Source organism: Coturnix japonica, chromosome 3 (genome assembly GCF_001577835.2).
Source record: "Coturnix japonica isolate 7356 chromosome 3, Coturnix japonica 2.1, whole genome shotgun sequence".
Classification (NCBI taxonomy): domain Eukaryota; kingdom Metazoa; phylum Chordata; class Aves; order Galliformes; family Phasianidae; genus Coturnix; species Coturnix japonica.
The window spans coordinates 68,969,117-68,992,084 of NC_029518.1; the positions used below are offsets into that span (position 1 = coordinate 68,969,117).

The following is a 22,968-nucleotide window of genomic DNA, read 5'->3' on the forward strand; positions in this document are numbered from 1 at the left end:
CCAAGGAAAAGATACCTTGTGAGCAAACAGAAAATCTGAGAGGCTGATGAGAAGGGACAGCCCAGTTTTACACAGCCTGGCAGGAGGACAGCACTGCCCTGAGATTAGGGGATTGAGCAAAAAGCCGGCGTGCCGAACTGCCGTTTTTATATAATGGCTTTAGCAAACATCCTCTAGGACCCAGTGGAAATGCTCGCTGAGGCAAACTTGGGGATTAATGGCCAATCATTGAGCGTGGTGTGGGAACAGCTCCCAGGGAGAAGCCTCTGAGAGCCCGTCTGGAACAGGGCAGCGGGAGATCCCGCCGCTGTCGCGCAGTGCTGGTGTTTGGTTGCTCTGATGCTTGGAGCTGGAGGCTGCTGTGCTGCGGGGGGATCCGACCGTGCAGCGTGTCCAGCCGGGCCCAGCAGGATGCCTCACTTTGCAAAACTGCTTCTGTTAATCTTCTGCTTGGTGCTGCTGGTGGAAAGCAGGAAGCACAGGAGGAGGAGGTGGACGAGCCAGCTGGAGCTGCAGAAGGCTGGGTAAGGGTGACAAGAACGTGCGTGTTCCTTAAAGCCTGCCCTGTCTGTGTGTTTGTGCATGCTGTGAGAACACCTTCATGTGTGACATTGTACAAATAGTCTCTGTGACTGCCTTCATTTCTAGCTGTATGCAGACAAAGTCAGTGAGGTGAGGTTTGCAGCCAGCTTAGCAACTTCTGCACGCTCTGTGGCTAAGCTGTCCATAGGTGTGCACGTGAACAGCCGAGCTGCAGGGAGATGTCAGAGACCCTGCAATAAACCACAGTGTCCAAACCTGTGCGTTCTGCCAGTGTCAGGCAGCAGAGGCATTTCAGCAGTGGGCTGTGTGCCATCTGCTCTTGTGCCCCTGCTGCTTTGTTCCCTCAGCATGCGGTGGTGGTGCTGACAGACAACCAGAGGAGTTGGTTTGCATGCGTGGCATTGATAACACGTAGTTACCCGCGATGGTGAAACCGGATATGCGTTTTGAAGAGTGTTTTAGATGTCCATGTCAAGCAAATACATGCAAAGGGGTTAAAGGTCTTAGTCAACTTTATTAGATTTGCTGTTAGTGAGATTTGAGCAGAGGTTTACATTAGAAAAGATAATCTTCCAAACCTGCTGCACAGCCTGAGGGATGTTATCCTTTTTGTAGTTATGTCATCCAGGGGCAATTATATCTGACAAGACTGGTCATAGTTCTGAGGGCTCAAGGACAAAGTGGGGTTAATCCGTCTTATTAAATGGCTTCTGTTGGGCTGTAAAGCCTGATCTTTTGGTTCTCTCTTTTATGTTTTGGTATGGTACTTCAGTTGTCATCTTGGAGGACGCGTGCTTTAGCGAGACGTGTTGCGGTACAGTTGAAAGCAGAGCATCATCCCTGATGTGCTCATAGTTGTAAACCTCTTCCTGAACAGTGTGGTGTTCTGTAGCGACATGTCGTGTTGAACATATGGAGGCATCAAATGTGAATGACATCTTAAAGACAGAGAATTCTGCAGCTCTTTTGTATCGATATCAAGAAGCTTGGTCGGGTTGTGCCTATGCAGAACTCCTCTTTGTTACATGAAGGCTTTGCAGAGGTTCATACCAGGGGTGTCCGAGCTGCTCCAGGCTCTGGGACAGTGATGAGTGCTCGTGGAGATGAATGTGTGCCTTCATGGGGAAGGTACACAATATAGCAAGGCTAGGGCTGTGAAGCCTGCAGCCCAATTAAGAACTGCCAAGGCAAAATGGAGGATCCTAAGCAGCTGATGGTAAGGTATGTTGGAAGTGTGGGCCATGGAATAGCGTGTAATCCTAAGGGTACGGTAACAGTGACAATGTGTGAGTTTATCCATTGTTTTCCAGGGTCTGATTTATTTTTTATTAATCTAAAAATCTGGAAAGGAAAATCGCTTCCCTTTATTTTCCTTTTTGAGGATACCACCCAAAATAGAGGACCTTGAGCTTGCCAGGAAATTCGCTGCTGTACTTAAATCTAAGTGGTCTGAGTTAATTGATATCACACAGCATCACAAAGGGAATCATAGAATAGTTTAGGATAAAAGGTCCTTGAAGGTATCTAGTTCCAACCCCTTGCTATAGGCAGGGCTGCCCCCCACCAGCTCAGGCTGCCCAGGGTCCCATCCAACCTGGCCTTGAGCACCTCCAGGGATGGGGCACCACAACTTCTCTGGGAAACCTGTGCCAGTGCCTCACTGCCCTCTGAATGAAAGATTTCTTCCTAGAAGCTAACTTAAACCTACCATCTTTTAGTTTAAAGAGGAGGGGGATTGTAGTTTTCCAATTGCACCACAGGTTCCAGTTTCTCCTGTTTATTTCCCATGCTGTGTGCATTGGTATAGAGGCACTTCAGCTGGGCTTTTGGCCACATTACCTTCCTAGAGGAGCCCTCCCAAAAACCTCTGGGACAAATCTGAGGTTTTCCCCCTCTGCTTCTTAAAGCAGCAGCATTCTCTGACTCTCTTTTGTCCATCATCAACTCCTCCCCCCATCAAGAAACAACCTACAAGATCATCTAGTCGAACTGTCCTCCCTTTACCATAAATGATGGAGATTTCCTTACAGCAACTTAATGGGATACCTGTCCCCCTCTCTTTTAAAGCCTTCACAAAGGCAGTTTCATTAAACACATCCCACTTGAGTAAACTGTAAGCAATTCTGCAAAGGCACTCGCATTGGGATCCCATGTGCTGCTGATAGTGAGAGGCCTCCTACTCCCAACCAGTGGGCAGCATAGATTACTGCAGGAGAGGTCAAAGGCACCGCCGTAATGGGTGCCATCAGATGGTTGCTTTCAGTTCTCCTCTCAGTTTTCTTCTCAGATCAATATTTGAATCCTAACTTACTCGAGTTTTTATATCTATCCCTTTATTTACTCCGCCATTTTGTTCTTTACCAGTCAGTAATGTTCCTCCCACACAAGCAAGAAGATCTTTCTTCTTGCTTTCTTCTGAGGGTGCATTTGGTGGGCATGGTGGTGATGAGATGGTGTCTGGACAAGATGATCTTAGTGATATTTCCAATTTCAGTGATTCGTTGCTTTTAACTCTCTGGTCTTCATTTATCCACTTCTGCCATTTTAGTGACTTCCTGCCCTTCCGTCGGGGCCTTGTTTTCACTCTTGTCCTTCTGTTCTTTTATAGTCTCTAGCATTCAAAAAAGAAGTGTGTTATTTTATACCTCCTCCCACGACAGGTATTCAGAGGAGTGAAGGACTGCAGATCTTGCTGACTTTATGTAAGAACTGTGGAGGGAAATGGATGAATTTGTCCTTGTTTAAAGCCATAAGACAAAGCCCTCTGCCATCCCTGGTTGTGTTTAATAGCAGTTTGGATGAGGTACTCAAGGATATGATTTAGTGTAGGGTTGTTAGAGTTATGGTTCTGGTTAGGCTACAGTTGGACTTGATGATCTTCAAGGACTTTTCCAACCTGGGTAATTCTATGATTCACACACATGGCTGATATTTATGGGTCACACCACCTTGGAATAGGTTGCATGGCCACCATCCAAAAGGCAGCTTTCTCATGGTAACGCCCTTGTACCTGGCCAAGGCACAACGAGGTGATGCATGGGGCTGAGCTGGCTTTTGTTTGTTGCCTGCTTGGGGCCATTGCTTGCACTGAGGTGTGCCTCCTTGCTGCTCTGTGTCCTGGCTCCTTGTGAGGTGCCATGCCCCAGCCCTGTGGCTGGGAGCTGGGCTGGAGCTCAACCCATGAGCACTGTGAGAGGCACTGGGCCTGCAATGCTGTGATGCTGCTGGCTGTCATGCTTTCTTCCCTCATGGCAGAGCTTCACCTCCTGCCAAGGTTCTGAGCAGGGATTCTGACAGCAGACAGCTGGAAATAGCTATTGTTGTCTTCTGCAGCCACATCTACAAGAAGAACCACGACGTGACCAAAACTCGGAAGGGAAAGACAGAACAGCTTCTCAGGGTCGATGACCATGACTTCACCATGCGGCCAGCTTTTGGAGGTGAGGACCAAGTGGCTCTGGTAACTTCATACTCATATTGTGTTGCTGTGTTTTTTTTTAATGGTTTTCCATTCCACCAGTGTGAGCAGAAAGGATGGAGTGGTTTCAGCATAAAGCTTCCACATAGCTCCTCTTCACTCCTCCCTCTGCTCATGCCAGATCCCTCTGCTGGAGTTCCCCAGAGCATGGACTGAGCTTCCCAGTGCATGTATATCTCTACGTACCAGACATGCCTTCACCTGACACAAGCTCAGAGGGTCCCCTTTTTACCCTTGTAGATCCCTTGCCCTTTTCCCTTCCCAAGGTGTTAAAAGACAGAAATGTGGAGTGCTTCTCTGGCTGCTTCTGAAGCAGAAACTATGTCTTGGCTTGGATTGTCAGGCCCTGGAACAGGCTGCCCATGGTAGTGGAGAGCTACTTGGAACAGAGTATTGCCAAAATTGCTCTGAAGTTGCACATAATATGGAATAAAACATGACAACAATTTAGCCAAGTCTCCAGCCTTGGAAAACATGACCCACACACAAAGAGATATCCTGGGGGCTGCAGGTTCTTGCACAAACAGAGTGATACAGAGTGGTTTTAGTGATGGATAATGTATTTGATGGAGAAATATAATGGAAAGAAAACAAAAGCCTGGTAAGATTTGGCTATCCTTGTGTTTTCTTCTGAAAGGTCACCAGGGAGTCACTGTGATTTGCTATGCACTATGAGTTCTTTAAGATTTTTTTGCAGGAGCAATGCCAGGCAAATTGATGCAGTCTGACCTGCATGTGATTATAAAGGCTTTTGTACTGCAGAAGCAGAGCAGAAGGGCCTATGGGACACACGTGACTTCAATTGGTCACTGCCAGCAGACACTTTCTGCTCTCCAAAAGTAGCTCAGGGACCATCGCCCAATGGAGAGTGCAGCCCTATGGCATTGCACTGTGGCATGTTCCAAGTGGGAAAAGCAACACATCTCTCTGAAAAGCAAATCAAATAAATAATACTGTAAGGAAACTGTGATGTTAGACTTTAAAATTCTTTAAAGATCCAATACTAAGAATGTGATGTTCCCAGGCTTGGTGGAATAACAGTTGTTAACCTTCAGAGTTGGTGGTGGCCAGCACACAGCTTCATCACTGAGCTCTAAAAAGGGGACAGGATCTGTAGCTGGGGAAAGAGCAGATAAACTTTAGAAGAAGGTGAAAAGCTTTTCTAGTAAGTATCTTTTGTGAAGAGCAAGTGAGCAGGCGGTTGTTGTGTAAGCCGTGTTGCTAACAGCCCAGTGAGCGCGGCTGTCTTGCCTGCTCTCAGCCCATTAGTGAGCCCCTGGGCGCAGTGGTAATGACAAAGATTTTTGCTTTGCTGCTGTTCAGAGTAGCCTCCATAGCCTAAAATAGACTGAGTTTGGTGTGACCCTTGTGGAGTTATCTCCATGTCAGTGACCTTGTTCCGACGAGCAGATGTTCAGGTATTAGTTACAAATATTAATATTTAAAGATTATGTAAATGTTTATTTTGCTGCCTGCCTTAAACGTCCATTTTAAGCATTTCAGCTATGACATGTCGTATTTTGCAGGGAGCCTGTGAATAAGCAGCTTTAGTTGATACTTAAAATAGCTGTATCTTTTCTGCCTCAGAACAGCCTCATGCTGTACTTTTATCATATTCCTTCATAGCCTAATAGCCTCCATCAGCTGTCCCTGCTGCCCTTTGCGGGCAGTATTTCTGTCAGGATGGGTGAATGAAGCTTTGTGTCGCTGTCTGGAATAAGACTCGCTCATCCCTTGGTGACATACTGTCAGCAAAACGTGAGGGCTTTGTGGCCGTGTGGCAGCTGCTGAGCGTATAAAGGACCCAGAGATGCATATGCACATATGTGTTACATATACATGTTTGTATATACGTTCACACACAGAAACACTGAAGATTGTTTTACAGCTTGTGGAAATAGGACTTTTTTGCAAGACTCTGGGCATACACAAACTATATTGCAGGTAATTTTGTCTTGGAGACTAAGTCTGCCTGAGCCCTTCAAGGGCAGGGGAGGGGGCAGAGAGACTGTCTTAGAGAAAATAATGAGCCTTTGAAAACACCGCCAAAGAGAAAAACCAGGAGCTCTCGCAAAGCTTTAGTCTCAGAGTGGGAGTGGAAAACTGACTTCAAGCATTTTCACAGCAGCAAGTTTTCCTGTATCTTCAAACCTGCTGCAGTGTTAAAAATAAACATCATGTTTGAAGCCTCCACCTCCTGCTGCTGTGTGGGCAGCTGACCAGTCCGGTGCGGTTTCCTTGCTGCACTGGGTTATGAGACGCTTTGGTGTTAGGTACTTTCTGATGTTGTTTCTGAACTGAATATGTGGAAGCTTCGGTGCTCCCCCGAGAGAGAGGTTAACCCTAAACTGGATGTCCCACACAACCTGGGACACAATTTGGTGTTCAAAAGGGAATTTTCACAAGGTGAAGCCACCAAGTCTTCTCAGTGCCAGAAACCACCCCACAAGAAAGCTTGTGTCCGAGCTTCTGGTTGATCTGTTATTGTCTGACCACTGAATCTACATTCAGTGTAAAAATTCAGTAAAATTAGCCTTCTGTAAAGGCCTTCTGTCCTGGATCTTTTCTATAGGCAGCACCTCATTTGAATGTTTAATGGCTTCTGCTGAAGAGGAGGTCACAAAACTCAGCACTCTACTGCAGAGGGAAAAGAGGGGACACTCTAATTGCTGATCCAGTTGTGAGCTTAGCAAAGAAAAACAATCTGTAAAGCCACAAGCACTTTGACAGATGGGTCCCTCAGTGTCTTTGCTGGGGGTCCATTTAGCCTCCCATCACACATTCCTCATCCTCTGTTTACCCCAGTGAAGGCATTTTGGCTATTTACTCATTGCTGGTGACATTTGATAGGGAATTTGGGGAAGCATGTGGGGCCCCAGTGGTTGAACACTTCAGTTTGCAGAGAGACGGGATTGGAAGTCTAGCGGATCCCGACTGGCTCTGAGGATTAGCGAGACCAAAAATCTCTTGGCATCTTTCTGTGTCTGATCAACAGCTGTTCAATGCAGCGATATGCTCTGTAGCCAGGCTGTGACCCTTAAGGGAAACCCAGATTTGTTTATGAGGTTTAAGGAGGGCACTTCTTTCCAGGGCTTCTGTTCATCTTCAAATATCACGTGCAGCTTTAATGTTGTTCACACCAAGTGTGTCTGCAAAACAGCATCTAGGTAGGAGTTTTGGAAGGGTGACGGGCTATGTGAATGCTTGCTCTCAGATTCAGATAGCACAGTGTTTACTTGGCTTTAGAAGCCTCATGTGCACAATTTGTAATATTGGCATACAAGTCATTGTAAAATAGTGGTGCCTCACATTGCAGAAGCTTCCAGATGGGTTGCCTGGTCTCTCCTTGCAATGAGGTAATGCCTGTTTATCTGGGATCCGAGCTGAGCGTTTGGTGCAGGAGCATGAAATAAGAGAAGTGTCTTTTCTGAACACTGGTGTGGTATTTTATCTCTGTGAGCATAGGGAAGGAATGAAGAGGAGGGCAAATACAAACTTGGCCGTGTTCTCCTGTTGTTATTTGTTTTTTAATCTGTGATTATTGCTCAGTCAAGCATGGAAATTGCAGCAATAAACAGACTTTGGATGGCTGGCGATTTCCTGAATGGAGGCTAAATTAAGCACTCACACACAGAGGGCATCTCTTGCCATCTGGGAACTGGGGGTACAGCCCCTCGGCACTGGGGAGACCCAGTGGTAAGTACCTGGCTGAGGGATGACCTCCTTGGTGAGCCAACAGGATGGTGCTGCAAGGCTGTTCTGGCAGAGGCTGCCTCTTCTCTGTCAGCGTTGTGTCTGCCATGGTGTGGCTGCTTGGTGGTGGCAGCCAGTGGGCACCACTGCAATTCCAACTACTGTGTGTAACAGCAAATGGTAAGTTATTGGTGCTTTCTAGAGCAAGAGACAGGCTAGTCATACCCTTGTGGCTGCTCCAGCATGGGCTGCCTTGGGTTCTGGAGCTTCACTGAGCCAAATGGAGACAAGCAGCATTGTGTGAGAGTCCATGCTCCAGCTTAACACATGGAGCTCAATGTCACAGCAAGTTTTGGAGGGTTTTTCTTTGCTTGTTTGTGTTTTATTTATTTATTTATGGAGGTTTTGGAAGCAAAACAAGTTCAAGAAATGATCAACCATAGGAACACAAAATATGCTGATCCTTCTGAGATTTAAATATAAGCCTTTGTGCTAGTGTACAGATTGAACTCTTATGAGACGGGGACTTCAATGGTTTTAATAGCCTGTAATCATCCTTCTGCTGCGTCATCTGATGTGATCACATTGCTGGATTTTGCTACAAATCAGATCTAAACTCCATCATGCTGTGCTTTTTGGAGGGAGGAAGAGACCAACGCCAAGGAGCAAAGCAAACAGACAAGCACCTTACTCCTGAATGCTGAGGATTTCTGTTACATATCAGAAAAATGGTTGCACTAAAGAGCTACTGGCTAACTAAAGGCAACAGGGGCATTTACAAGTACTGAATCATTGCCTATTCTCTTCTTGACCACAGTGTATGTCTTCACTAGTTATCTGAGCAAAGAAAGGTTAATTGACTATCTATATGGCACCACCTATCAGCTGCCTCCTGCTCTTTCTGCAGTGATTACCCTGCACATCAAAGAAGCTGTTATCACCACAGATACGCTGCTTCTTGCTACAAAAAGTCTGTCAAGTTTTAAAAAACAACCTTTTTCTTTTTAATTGAAAGAGACAAGAGTAACAAGCCAACTCCTTAATAACAGCACTATATGAGCTAATAGGCTTGTTAAATCTTATCATCCCTCATAACTACTCAACTGAAGAGAACAAAACTATCGACACAATATTTTCACCTAATGAAGTTGCTGTTGTTTCTGGTCACACCAGGAGTGCTTGTGAGGTGACAAAATGACCGTGGGTTGGTCCTTGCCCGCTGGATGCTGACTGCATGTTGGGAAGCTACAAGGGGTCTAAGCAATTTCTCCTCCTAGGATGGGCAAAGAACAGAACAGAAAAAGGGTTCTTGACAAGGGAATCAAGGCAATCATGTCTGCAGAGCAACTGCTTTGGTCTGTCAGTCTGTTCCAGTGAGGCTGCAAGGTTGGGGGCATGCTCCAGGTGCCTGTGTTAGTGCAAGACCTACCATCTCACTGCTCCAAGCTGAGAGCTGAAGCCAACACTGGATCCACAAGGCTGCTCCTCAGCAATTCCTGCTGACCAGCCTTGGTGTGCTTGGTGTGCATGTCTCTGCATGCACTTAACTCCTCAGCACAGTGGAGAGATGGGATACCAGGAGATGAGATCTCCAGATGTATGCAGAATCAATGCATGTTGCAACAACAAACTGTGGTACACAGCTTTGTTAACCCTCCTCACTCCTCTAACTGAGAAGCAAAGTAAGCAGATAACAATAGCACCCTCCAGGCACAGTGCAGAACCATTTTGGAACAAATAACAGCACGTTTTTTATTCACAAGTTATCTCCTCAAGTTCAGATGCAGAAAAGAAGAAAAGGGAGAAAACTTGTCCACATTAGAAAATGAAAGAAGCAGTTGGAAGATACGCTACAGGGAACTTGAGAGGGTCTTGGCTATTAATGAGCAGCAATCTGCAGAGAAACTTGAATAAATGAGTCTTCTAGTAACAGGACTTTGCATGTATTATAGCATGCTTTCTCTTAATATATTCTTAGTGAATTCTCTGGCTGCTAATTTTAACACTGCTTTGAAAAGCTATTAACGTCATCAGTGAGTCATACGAATGAATATGGTGCTGGGCTCTTGAGAGATTAATGTAGCTGTCTTGATGAGAAATGAGAAACCCACAAGGAAGACCACATTGCTTCCAGCTTCTTCATTTCAGTCTCTGGTTCTCAGGGCTAAATTCCCTCCTATAAAGATGTAAAATGTATAATGAGATGGCTCAGCTTCTAAAAACTTATGCAAATGCTTCATCATAGCTCACCAAAGTGTCAAAACTGCAGGGCATGTAATGCAGAAGAGAAGGTGATGCTTCACAGGGGGGTCTCACATGATTATGAGCTGACTTTTCTCTCTGCCCTCTCTGCTTCAAGAATCATGGACAGGAAAGAATACCACAAGCTCAGAAGTGTATTGCAGGCTACCTCATGATGTTAATCAATGGCAAGTGATATAAAATAGTAGTTATTTGCGTATCTAAATCTCATTCTTTTACAGGCCCTGCAATTCCTGTCGGGGTGGATGTACAGGTTGAAAGCTTGGACAGTATTTCTGAGGTTGACATGGTATGTAATCCTCTTGATCCTCTTTCATGGCTGGGCTCAGCTGTTCTTAACGATAGAAAGTCCCTTTCTCCTGAAAACACTGGTTTTCAGGTTGTTAGTGGGGTGAAAGTACTGGCAGTAACTGGCAAGTTCATAGAGACTTGACAAAACCAGATGAATGTCAAAGGCTGATCTCTGTGTCTTCAGATGAGAACTACAAAAGACAAAGAGAACTTAACTGGTGCTATGAAGGATCTATCAGAGCATAAAAATGAAAACAGCTGTATGGAATGTTTGAAGGTATGTGATGAAGGTCACATTTGTTTCTGGCTATAGGTAATGGAATTAAGAGAGGAAAGAGAAGTGGGAAGGGGAATGTAGAGAAGAAGAGGAAGCTTCTTGATTGCTTCCTTCTTCTGCCTTCTTGTTCTTGGGCACCATCCATGGTGGTATACAAGCAAAACTTGAAGGCTTACTGGAATAGATTTATGTTGACTGCATTTTACATATTTTACATTACATATTCATCACAAGAATGGGGCTTGCCTGCCTGGAAGAGAGAGTTTGGGAGATGCGCACAATGGACTGCGTAGGAAGCATCTGTAAGCACGTGAAAGGGCTGTAACAAGGAGCTTTGGAGCTCTAATAGATCAAGGTGATGTCACAGTAACGAGGAGAACTAATTAGTACAAGTAAATATTTCTTCAGAGCATCTGATTTCAACAAAAGTCTTGCCTATCAGAAAGCTGTGAAGTCCCCTCTCTTCCCCTTTGCAATAGATAGATCTGCACTCCCAGCTTCCCACCACAGAACAAGTACTTTACCCCAGCAGTTGCTAATGGTAGGAAGACAGTCTGTCAGATCAACCTAAGTTAGGTTAGTTTGTTTTTCCCGCAGTCTGTCCCAGTAGGGTAAGTGGTGTTTGTGGAAATCTGCCAGCCCTTGAAAATGTGTCCCAGTTTGGGTGCTGGAGGCTTCTCTGACATATTCCTGAAAAACCCGAAGGCAATATGAGCTTGTTGCCAGAAGAGCCCTTTGAAATGGAAAGTCAGGTTAATCGATGGCTTGGCATCAGCAGAACAGGAGGAGGAGGTGGGAGCAATTTTAAAGAGCAATTGCTGAGTGGTTAGGAAGGGATCTGAGCCTCGGTTGTTGATTGCTCAGTCTTGGCAGCTTCAGTTGCTGTAACCAGCTTATTAAGAGGGAATATAAAGAAAACAGTGTGTTTGATTTCTCAGCATGAAGGAGCAGATGCAGTTCTAAAAGCAGCTGCTGCCTGGTTGGGATCAACAGATATTTTCCTTTGTGTGAGCGAAGCTCCTGCCCCCTCAATGAGATTAAAAGAGAGGTTTATTTATATGCTTCTGTGATAGGAAAAACAGTTCTCCACTTGGGTGCTGTTTGCCACAATGTAGTTCTTTTAGAGATAAAGTACTTGTGTTTAGCTGACCATTTATCTTATTTTGAAAGGTTTTCCTCTCTATCATGATATTGATGCCGTAGTCCTTCAAGATAATTTTGCCAGGACTGAATAATGCTTTCTGCAGGGCAGTGCTTCTCTTGGCACATGTTTATATCACCTTTAAGACTGTGTGCTATTGGGTACTGTAATACACTGATTGTGGATTTATGTTTTGGTTTTGTCTGAAATGATTTTGTTGGGAATATCTATTTAAAACAAGCATTGGTCCAGAAAGGGAGTAAAAGTCTAGAAGCGGTGTATTTCATCTACCTAGTGAGAATGAGTTTTCTTTCTGGTGTTTTGAGATGTGAAAATCATCACCAATAGTCTTTTTTCTGCTTATCTTCTTTTTTTCATGAAGGATTTCACCATGACTCTGTACTTGAGGCACTACTGGAAGGATGAGCGTCTCTCGTTTCCCAGCACCACCAACAACAGCATGACCTTTGATGGCAGGCTGGTGAAGAAGATCTGGGTCCCAGATGTCTTTTTTGTGCACTCCAAAAGGTCCTTCATTCATGACACCACCACGGACAACATCATGCTGAGAGTGTTCCCTGATGGTCATGTCCTCTACAGCATGAGGTAAAGACCATACACCCCGGCTCTTCACCATCCGCTTTGCCCTGGTGTGGCTTTGGTGACCTCCAGGACTACTGTTGCCAACACTGCTACTCCTTCAGCTAATGAAGAGCTCTGTGTCTATCAGCCCCAGTACCAGATGCTTCACAGGAAGCTGAGAGAAACCATGTTGTGGGCAATAACAGGATAATCTCCTCCAGGGAAGCATTTCCCTAAGTCTTTGTGGTCAAAGGAGGGCTTAGTCAAGCGGGGATGTTCGTCCCGGGGTCAGTGTGTGATTAAACTGGAAGCTGCTGATATACCAGATGGTGACCTCTATAATTATCCTATTTTGCTTCCTGTTTGTCTGGAAATACTTCTTCCTTTTTTTGATTGGAGTTTGCATGTTGATACAAAGTAAGTTTACTGAAGCTGAAACAGCAGTATTAAAGACACTTAGGAGTCCCTGATTCTTTAGCAGAGGAACCTTGAGACACATCCCAGCTGACTGTATTTCCTTCAGATGAATGCAAAAGGAGAGGCAGGGAAAAATACAGTGCCATAGGAGAAAAACTCAAGATCCCAGGCTGAGGGACATTGCCCCAGAACAGGAAACTTGCAGTCGATTACAGTGACTTTCAAATCTTCCACAGCACAAGGATTTATTTTCTAGGACCTGGATCTTATTCATTTAAGTTAGGGCAAAATAATGCCTAAAATCTAGAAGATGTGTTTCCCTCTCCCCTACTCCCCCCAAAAAAGAAAGTTTGATTCAGGAGGCGATTTCTCTTCAAAGAATAAGCATAATGTGCAATATTTTCCCAAGTAAGGCAATATCCAAACAAACCAGGGGGCTCTGAAGTTCTCTGGTTTCACATTCCAACTGTAATTATAATGAATTAATTTGAAAACCCTTGACAAATCATTAAAACCACAAAGGAATTTGTATGGGGGAAAAAAAAAAGAGTCACTGTACAGTTACTTCATTTTGCCTTATCTTACTGAGCTATAAAATCCCACCTCGTTCAAGCACCTCAGAACCTGTCCTCCGTTCTGAACCCATTTATTGCATATTACCTCAAATAAGCTCAAGATGCTGTCCACTTTATTAGAACTACACGAGGATAAAAGTACCATATAGAATGAGAGACAAGAGGGTTGAACAAAATGAAGAGATGTTTGATGTAAACTTGGATCAGTGCTGACAGGAGAGCAGCAGAAGTAGGAGGGCAGAGGTCTTTTTGACTGATGTTTTAGTACAGCTGAGTATCAGTCGCGTTGCTCTTGACCTGCAGTTGTCATGCAGTGATGCCAGCACTCCACTTGTTAGCAATATTCAACAACCAAAATGAAGAATGAGTGAGTTTAATAGCAATGATGGCTCTATTCAGTTCTTTTCATTATTTGCCCTCATACAGAGCATTTAATTTCAAAGTTTTCTGAGCCCTCAAAAGGGTGATGTGAATTTGTAACTTCACAAGAGAGAAAAGTGTGAACAACCAGAGCTAAGAAAGAGTTAAATGGATAATTAATTAATAAAATCTGACAAAATAATAAGGATTTTGTGATATTTGGGGTTGGCAGTGCTTAAGACTCTCAGAACAAGAAGTGATTGCCCAAGCATGAGTATCCAGTGCTCCTGGATACACTCTGGGGTGTCTGGGATATCTACGTGAGGTTGGCAAAGGGCAGAGGGGCATTTCATTCCCTGTTGGGATCTTGTGCTTTCAAGGCCACCTGAACACTGCACTCTAATTAAAGAATATCTTACTGATGAGTTGAGTTTCTGTGCTGTCCCTGACTAACAAACTGTTAACGACCACAGCTCATCTTAAAATTTAGGTGACCCTGAGAGAAGAAAATAGCACGTTGTAATGAGCTGGAGTAACATAATGTGTTTAAATGCTCCACACAACAATGGGAAGTCAACAATATACTTTCTGGAGCAAGAAGCTTCTTTAAGTTCAGTTCATGTGACCTGCAACAAGGCTTATCATGATCCTTAGGATTAGGTGGTTGGTGGTGTGACCATGGAGGAAACTCAGCAAAGGGAAAATGAGAAAACCTTAATCAAATTGGACAAAATGAGACCCTAATATGTAAATGATGAAGCATTTTCTGTTGTTGTTGTTACCTTGTAGAGAAATAGTTGGATATAAATCACAGAGGAAGTGTCTGTATTGACAGTATGCACTGCAGTGTAAGAAATAGCACTTCAGTTCCTAGATACATACTGAAATTACAGCTACCATGGGAGCGCAAGAACTGATAAGCATTTTCTTGCAGATTTTTGATGTCTTTAATGATGCCAAATTGTTTATATGTGTTAATGTTCTCCCTTCATTACTCCTCATAGAAAACAACCTTTCTCATTTTTGACTTCCAGGATCACAGTGACAGCAATGTGCAACATGGACTTCAGCCGCTTCCCCCTGGACTCTCAGACGTGTTCTCTGGAGCTGGAAAGCTGTATGTAGTATCTGTGTTTCTAGTTAGGCATGCTCCAAAGCTGCTGTTCTCACAAGCACTGGACTGTTTTAAAACCTTAAACAATTTCACCAAAGCCACTGAGAGTTTTTCTATTAACTTATTGGATTATATACCTGGACCTTACACTGCAATACAGGGGAGTTTGCAAGGAAAAACTCTTGTATGAGTTTTGGTGAATGGCACTTTCAGAAAATAATCATGAATAACAACAAAAGCAGCACCCAAGCCCCCATCAACAAGGCTGTTCATCATATACTGGATCTCAGCAGCTTGCCAATGAGAAATTTAGGGGAGAAGTTGTATTCTGTTTGTTGTTTCTGATTGGGAAGGGACGCTTTCAGATACCACAGTAAAAAGCTGAGTATAATGATCATTGATATGTCTGTATTTTGACACCAATATAGTGAATGCATGATAATCATGATCCTGCACACACTGTGGCTTGTGTTCAACTTCTTTGAAAGGAGTTATTCTGTGGAGAAGGTCATTTGAACAGTATGATTTTCATGGCTGTCCTATTCCCGATTAGGATGCCCTGTTTAGTTATTGCCACAGCATATCATACATTAAGATCTTTCTCATTCACTGCTATCAGCAAACTTTGGCAGCTATTGCATGCTAAAGGTTCCTTTCTGTTTGTTAATTTTCTCTGAACCCATAAACCATTTTGTCTCCATCTAAACGAAATCCACACTACACTGTGTTTCTTCTTTCCCGAAGATGCTTACACTGATGAAGATCTGATGCTGTATTGGAAAAATGGGAATGAATCTCTGAAAACGGATGAGAAAATTTCTTTGTCTCAATTCTTGATACAAAAATTCCACACTACATCAAGACTGGCTTTCTACAGTAGTACAGGTACTGGTGTTTTCTGATTTAAGACCACTGTTGAAGCTAATGCTATGCTGAGTTATGAATCCTCTCGTGCTTGTTTTGAAAGATCTGTTTCTTTTTCCTCTGCCCTTCAGAAACAAAAGATTTTGCCTCTCTGTGGCTACCATTCATTCTGATCTCACTGATTTTCTACCTTCCCTTCTTTCTCAAAGGTTGGTACAATCGTCTCTACATAAGCTTCACTTTACGCCGACACATCTTCTTCTTCCTGCTCCAGACCTACTTCCCTGCCACTCTGATGGTCATGTTGTCCTGGGTGTCTTTCTGGATCGATCGCAGGGCAGTTCCTGCCAGAGTCTCTTTGGGTGAGAGCAATTGCAATGAGCCACAGCTGTGTGAAATTCTTCAAATGTGAACATTTTGGCAGGAAAAGGAACTGTTCGCTTTGATGGTCAAAGTTCCTGGGGAAACAACTGTCTTTTATCTGTTTATTAATGTAATGCAAAACCTGCAGTTTGCTTGAAGTCCTTCATTGCAAAGCAGTCTTCCTGATCTATAGTTAACTTGGGGCAGAGTTGTGGTTTCAGAAAGGAAGGTTGGCAGAGGGGAAAGTTTTCATTGTTTGTAAGCCAATGAATAAAGATTTATCCTCACTGTCCAAGCCTGCAGCACTGAGACTCGTGTTCCCATTAGTGAGAGGTTCCCATTAGTGAGTTGTGTTTTAAAGTTTAGACACCTGAACTGAGATAAAGACTTGTGTTGCAACTTTCGTCCAGAGCAGGATCCTGGCAAGCCATGTGTTTTCTCATCCAAGGGTGCCTTGCTTTAATGGTCCAGGCATTCTGGAGTGGGGAGGAACAGGAAGGAGAGAAGGAGCTGCTTGAAATCCTGTGTGCACCACTCTGCATCTTCGGATGTCTAAAGACATAAAAAGCTTCTCCTGTGTCAGAACTGGTGGAAATGTTTTCATCTGAGCATAAAAAGAGCTGATTTGTTTATCACGCCATGCAAAGATTAGAAAAAGTAGAAAAATCTCTGAATGTTGATATGTAAGGCTTCCAATGCTAAAAGCATAAAACAGTATTTTAGCCCCATACCTTGACTTGCTTGGAAAGCTGTGCACTGCAGCAAACCTGTGAGAGGAGGCAGCCAAGAATCTACTCCATCAAAATAAATGTGTTGACTGGATATTTAACAAAAAGAACCTCCTGAAAAAATGAGCAATAGTAGCTGTGTCTGTAGCAGTCACTACTTTAAAAAGGCTGAATAAGCTATGAGTGCTTTTTGGCTCTGTCTTCTCTATTTCAGTGGCTTTGACAACTTGCAAATATTTTTGCCTCCACATCTATCCAACCCAGATATACTATTTCTCATGATTTTATGTCTATCTAAATATATGAACACATACACACGAACACCCCTGTACACATACATATTGCATATACAATTATAAGTACATGTGCATGCATAAACACCTACATACACTAACATCTCTATATATAGTATATAGTATAAGGGTCATTTTCAAAATGATTTGATTCCTATCACTCCTCAGAACACAGACTTTCTAGTGCACAGAACAGTTCTGCACCATAATAGAGATGCTTAACACCAAATACTTCACATTTAATTTCTGATAGAGCATTTTGTAGAGCAAAGTTTTATTTATCTAGAGACCAAAGGCTCTTTGGACTGCATCAACTACAACCATTCAATTCTTCTGTTTCTTTCCAGGGATCACCACCGTGCTGACCATGTCTACCATCATCACTGGGGTGAACGCCTCCATGCCCCGTGTTTCCTACATCAAAGCAGTGGACATTTACCTGTGGGTCAGTTTTGTGTTCGTCTTCCTCTCGGTGCTGGAATATGCAGCAGTGAATTACCTGACCACAGTGCAAGAGAGAAAGGAGAGGAAACTCCGGGAAAAGGTATGATAGCCATTCATTCCTTTCTTTTTCTGATATTTGTGTTGGATTCAATTAGTGGTCAGGTAATTAATGTCAATGGTTAGCCAAGGTTATGCCTGTAATTTTTGATGTTTCCATGCTAATGCCTAAACCATACATAGAAATTATTTTTTGGTGCTAGTTGGCCTGGACAGAATTGAGGCCGGAAACCTTTCTGACACTTCAGTAACACTGTCAGTAAAGTTCTCATGCCCAGGGACACTCTCTGGCAATATCTAATTTATTAATGTCAACACAGACTGAAATTACATGGAGTATTTCTGCATGTCCATTGGTGATTTAAGACAGAGTGAAGGTGAGCTTCTAATACGTTAGACTCCCACATCCGTAAGGATGACCATTAGCACATTAAGCCAAAAGAACTGCGACTTGACCTGGGTGCTAAAAGTACATCTGCACATTTTCTTTCTCTGTTGGGTCTTGCAGTGATAAACTTACTGCCTCGACCTGCTGTCACTTCCACCTTCCAGCTCCCACATGTGTTGCCAGGAAGTACCTGATGTGACTTTTCTTTTTGAGAGCGAGAGGAGGAAGACATAAGGGTTATAATTTATCCTGGGCGAGAGATAAAGCTAAGTTTCTCTTCATACAAAAAACCAAAAAAACCCTCAAATTCCCAGTACATCTGCTTCATAATAACATGTTTTAAAACCCAGCCATTCAACTGTACCCATGGACTGCTCAGATAAGTTCCTGAAGTGATGGGTCTAATGAGTGGAACAAACAGGCTACAAACTTGTCATGTTTTTTTTTCTTCACGCCATCTGCTGTCAAAGCATTTGGTTAAGACTAGAGCACAGAAAACAGCTTACACACTGTTTTTCAAGCTTTCAATGAACAGCGCGAGCTGTTGGCTAAATAATTTGAAGAGCAAGCCTCGAGTGTGGAGTTTTTCAGTAGCATCCTGAACACAATGTGTTTCCAAGTATATATACTTACTTTAGCTGAACCTTGTCCTTATAAAAACTCCTTGGGTAATGCAAATGTCAAAACTGCCTGAAGAAGGAACAGAGGCCAAAATGTTACTGGGTGAGGAAAGCAAACAAACAAACAAACCAGAAACATATTTACACAGGAAATACTGCGTATATCTGAGAAACCATAGCTTGGCCCCTCTTCCCATAGTGTGTACTGAATAGGACACAGATACAGCACACTGTATCTTGTCCTTGAGTGATGATAAGCACAATGAATGCATAGCAAGGAATCTCAAGACAGTGAAGTTAAACAGCCAAGCTAAGACCTTTTGCTTAATTTTTCTCTCTGCAAAATTAGTTTCTCTAATCTTTTCTGAAGCTTCTTGCCAAGTAGTGTAGCTAAATCACATCTCTTCCTTTTGGAACACAAGGAAACAGAGTGATTTTTGCGTTATGACACTAAACTTTACTGTTTAAGAGCTGTCTGTTACAAGAAGGTTACCACTTCTATCCTTAATGTGTTCTTCTAACTGTATTTCTTGCTTATGTTCCTAGTTTCCTTGCACATGTGGGATGCCTCATTCAAAAACTATGATGTTGGATGGAAACTACAGTGAATCAGATGCCAACAGCCTGGCAGGTTACCCGAGAAGCCAGATGGTCCCAGAAGAAGAAAAACAAGAAAAGATGGCTGTGCACTTAGCCATGAGCAATGCTTCTAATGCTTCTAATTCATCAAGGAAGAGAGGCCTGAAAGGCCACGTGGGCTTGCGCATCATCCAGAACACTCATGCAATCGATAAATACTCCAGACTAATATTTCCAGGCACTTACATATTTTTTAATTTGATATATTGGTCTGTTTTTAGCTAGGTGTGCTGGCACAGCACTGACTGAAGCAGAAGCCAGTTACAAAACTTTCTTTGTTAGCACTTCTTAAAGTCCACTTTGGGCTCAAATGCATAAAACTGATAATTTCACTAGAAAACTGATCATTTCACTGCTGCTTTGGAGGATGAAGAGGAGGACACTTCCAACCACAAGCAGCTCCTTGTACAGGCATCATGGAGGAGCTTATTCTGCTTGTTTCTCTCTACCCCCCACTCCAGCTCTCATTGGCTTTGTGGTACATGATGTTTCTCATACTTGAAAATCTGTGCTCTCTGCCCAAAAGGTGCTGTATGTGTGTTTGGGGCTTGTGACACTGGAGGCAAAATGGACTACTACAGACACAGACTGTCCTAGGGGATTAGACGTATGCAACTTAGCATCTCATGAAAGGGTCTGCATTATATTTCTTTTCATTGGCTTATGAACAAGACATTCCTTTAGAGTCTAAGTTGCATTCTTGCTGGACAGGGCCTACATTACTACCAGAAGGAACACTGGCTGCCTAAAGTGCTGGCAGTATGTTTGAGTGGGTCATCTTTTTACTTTGAGATGTGAAGTAATGAGTGATGACAAAGCAGAGCAAAGAAGCCCACAAGCTCACAGAAGTTGTCTCCCAGGGTGCATGAGTAATTAGAACTGGGAATTTTAGGGTTTAAATGTGCTTCCATATAACATGAGTGCAACATGTGATATGCAGTTCCTGCCTTCTCTAAAATGAGTTGTGAAACTTGTGTGTGTCACGCACATTCACCACATGGGAATGAGCAGCTTCTCTGGGACTCTCTAGAAAAGCAGAAAACTGTCAAGGGCAGTGCTGGTAGAGTTCAAAGATCTTCCTCATCCCTGTGAGGAAAGTGCAGCTCATAGAGAAACTGTCTATTCCAACATTCTTCTCCAAATCAACACACTGCCCTTTTGTTTAGAGTTTTTGGACTGAGGGGGAGAGATGCCTGCCAGAATGTCCTTCTGCAGAAATATAGGCATGCCAGAGGCTGAAGTGGCCAAAAATAATACTGTGGGCTTCAATGAAACCCTCTCTGGCCTCTGGCTCCAAGGTCACTGTAAACCCTTTGAAGCAGCTGCAGTGCACTGTAACAAGCCTTGGTACTTGGCTTTTCTTTTTTCATCCTGTTACATCAGCTGAAAAAGCTGAGAACAAAACCCAAATCTTTCTACATGAGAGCAACTAGGCAGTGTTGGCCAAGTTTGCATACCTTTTGTTTCTGAAAAACATCATGGTTTTCTGGCTATGGAGGAGAGTATTATGGTCAAAGTGTTTGCTGTCAAGATGAAATGCAGCAGAATGGACAGAGACTGAAGCATAAAGACCCAGGGCTGAAGCTTGACATCGAATCAGTGATAAGATTGAATTATACATGTGACTGGGGCTGGGACATGAAAATTCAACTAAATTATATTAATGTAGGGGGAAAGAAACCAAACAAGCAATACTAGTAAAACTGTAACTATTTGCTGGTGTGAATTTTATTTGTTTATTTTTAGTTAACACAGCAGTAAATCTTGCATCTGAAACCTCAAGGGTCATTTCCCAAGTGGGCTGGGAATTGCCACCTCCAGACTGTCACCAGAATTTTCTCTGTGCCTCAGATCTTGCCATCTAAGTCACACCAGTGGTCACACTTCTTTACTGGAAACAGAAGCGATCAGAGAAACCAAACTGAGGAACTACATTTCCCTTTCATAAGCCACAGTAATATCTGGATTTAACAGAGTTCTGTGTGGATGTAAAAGTAGGAAAGTACAGCCCTGAAATCACTGGAGAGAAGGGTAGCTATGGGAGGGCAGCATCTGAGAGGAAGGATCATTTTGCATCCCAACCTGATGCTTCTCTCCTGAGCCACCAGATTTGTACATTTACCACTTATTCTTGAAGCTGAAACCTGGATAGTTTTTGTTTTAACAGGAAAATATAACATAAAGAGACAAAAATCACTAAAGAAAAAGCTCTCTCGACTTTTGAGAAGTTAAAGCCTGGGTGAAACAGGATGGACCTCTTCAGTATTACCAGCTTTGAGCACGAGACAGTGAGCAACATGGTGCTGAGGCGATCAAGTGGAGCTGGCAGAAACCTTTGCTGTGGGATGAATGCTGCAGGAGCCAGTAGGGCTGCACTGCTGGGAACTGGTGCTGCTATCTTCCTACACAACCCATGCACATGGGTTCAGCCTCCTAGTGCCTCTGCTTCTCCGTCAGGAAAAAGGGGAGCAATGACATCTACCTACCTCAGGAGGTGAAGAGGGGTTTAACTGACTTAAGGAGTGCATGTACAAAGTAGTAATGATTTTTGAACAGGACTACCTTACTGTTATAGTAAATGCTGGCGTATGTGGCTGATAGAATGGTGTGTACTGGAGTGTACACCCATTTCTACAGCATGTAACATCATTAAGGAGGGTACAGTTCCACTAAAGAAAAACAAAATCTCTATCTTGAGCACCACTTACAACCACTACTCATTAAACAATAGATAAAATATACAGATGTGAATAGAGACATTCAGCTCTGACAGGTTATAAATTTTGATTTCTGAATATTAGGAGGAGCCTGGATAGACATGAAGCTAGAATAAATATCTAAGTACGATACTGAGAAGTAATTTCAACTCTCATTTCTCCTGAGTTACAAGAGACTCCATGAGCACTAAACTGCAGCCACAAGATCCAACCAGTGTTTTGGAAAATAGTGCCTGAAGAAGCTGGGCTCTGACAACGGCGTGATGGATACAGCCTAGTTCTACAAAGCACTGAGCATCTGGACAGTTAACCTCCCAAAGGACAGGTTTTTCCAGAAGTGCATAAGGGATTTGGGGAAATAAAGCCTACTAATGAGCGCACCATCTCTGCATAACCCAATCCAACTGCAAGGAGACAGAATGTCAGTCCTTTTCCTATGTCTGCTTGTATTCTTCTGTCTTATCAAATAGTGTATTAAAAAAAAACAAACAACAACCCACAACACACACATTTATATAATGTACAGATAGGTAGCACATAAAAGAAAACACTGGAATGTGTACCTATGTCAAATAATGTATATAGGTGAAATTGCAACATATTGAATGTAAGTTACATCATGCCTGAGAAAACTTATAGAATATGCTGATCTGGAGAAAGGCTTTTAATACCAGCCATAGGCAAAAAGAAAATAAGAATAAAGAAAAAGCACAGGCCAATAATTCCATAAACGGTCATTTCTGAGTGTTCTCATGCTTTACTTCAGAAAAAAAGATGCATTGAGAAGACTGCAAGGTAGGCTGATGCTAATTTGTTTGTACAATGGATACAAACCACTGTGCTGATAACTGTAATCAAACCTGGTAATTAAATAGCAACTGGAAAGGGTGGAAGCAAGTCCGCTTCATGTTGTGAACTTCAAAGTTTGGAAACAGAGTTTAAATCATGCGTCTGCTACATGCAAGTTAATGACCAGAGGTAAAATAATTGAGTAAACATCTTATTTGTACCTGATTTCAAATAAAAAGTGTCTTAAAAGGTGGAAGAAATTCAGTGGAAACATGCAAGTGCTGAAGTATGTAAAACTCCTTGGAAAACCAAGGGCATTAATTACTGCTTTAA

The 22,968-nt window shown here is 43.1% G+C and overlaps 1 protein-coding gene across 1 annotated transcript; it reads left to right on the forward strand.

Annotated features, from left to right (window-relative positions):
* Positions 1-53: 53 nt before the first annotated feature.
* Positions 54-21,882, forward strand: LOC107311961 (gamma-aminobutyric acid type A receptor subunit rho2). Its single transcript, XM_015858914.1, has 9 exons — positions 54-524; positions 3,877-3,983; positions 10,198-10,265; positions 12,068-12,291; positions 14,654-14,736; positions 15,478-15,618; positions 15,807-15,959; positions 17,329-17,525; positions 19,037-21,882. The coding sequence occupies exons 1-9, from the start codon at positions 340-342 to the stop codon at positions 19,352-19,354; spliced, it is 1,476 nt and encodes a 491-aa protein (XP_015714400.1). The 5' UTR covers positions 54-339; the 3' UTR covers positions 19,355-21,882.
* The last annotated feature ends 1,086 nt before the right edge of the window (positions 21,883-22,968 follow it).